This window comes from Trypanosoma conorhini (assembly GCF_003719485.1).
Source record: "Trypanosoma conorhini strain 025E chromosome Unknown Tco_14.4_contig_01559, whole genome shotgun sequence".
NCBI lineage: Eukaryota > Euglenozoa > Kinetoplastea > Trypanosomatida > Trypanosomatidae > Trypanosoma > Trypanosoma conorhini.
Genome location: NW_021705431.1, coordinates 1 through 526, shown reverse-complemented (window position 1 = coordinate 526; position 526 = coordinate 1). Strand labels below are relative to the sequence as shown.

Genomic DNA, 526 nt, shown 5'->3' with positions numbered 1-526 from the left:
CTCCAAGCACGCGCGCCCCCACGTCGTCTTGTCCGGGCAACTCGTGACGCTTCGCCTGGCCCCTGTTTGCCCCGCCCATCCTTTCAGTTGTTTTCTTCCGGGGACGGCACCGCAGTCTTCCCCCACGCGGCGGAGGGTACACAACCTCCGCTGCGGCTCTTCGCCCTCCTCGGCCCCCAACACGCGGCTCCCCCCTCCGCACCGCAGGTTGCCCCGCAGAATCCCTCCGGCAACTGCAGTTTGCCCCCTGTTTTCCTGCCTTTACCGTCTTTTTTTCTCTCTCCCCCAACTTCGCCTCCGCTGCTTCCCCCGGAGCTGCAAGGGCCGGCCGGGGCCTCAGCCGCGCGGCACCAGAGACGCCGTCCCGCCGTGCGACGGTCCCTCAGCGCCAGCGAGCGCCCACCCCGCGCCCACGCGCCTCCACACAAAGCCGGTACGCCGGCAGCTTGAGGATGCCCTCGAGCAGCGCCGGGTCCGCGACGTACTCGCCGCGTCGCGAACAAACTCCCGCATCGGCACGTTGCGG

The 526-nt window shown here is 69.6% G+C and overlaps 1 protein-coding gene across 1 annotated transcript; it reads left to right on the top strand.

Annotated features, from left to right (window-relative positions):
- Window position 1: 1 nt before the first annotated feature.
- Tco025E_10250 (uncharacterized protein) lies at window positions 2–526 on the top strand (the record flags this gene model as incomplete). The annotated part of the gene is made up of 1 exon (XM_029377031.1): window positions 2–526. A coding segment is annotated over one exon (525 nt), but the record flags the coding sequence as incomplete, so codon positions are not given.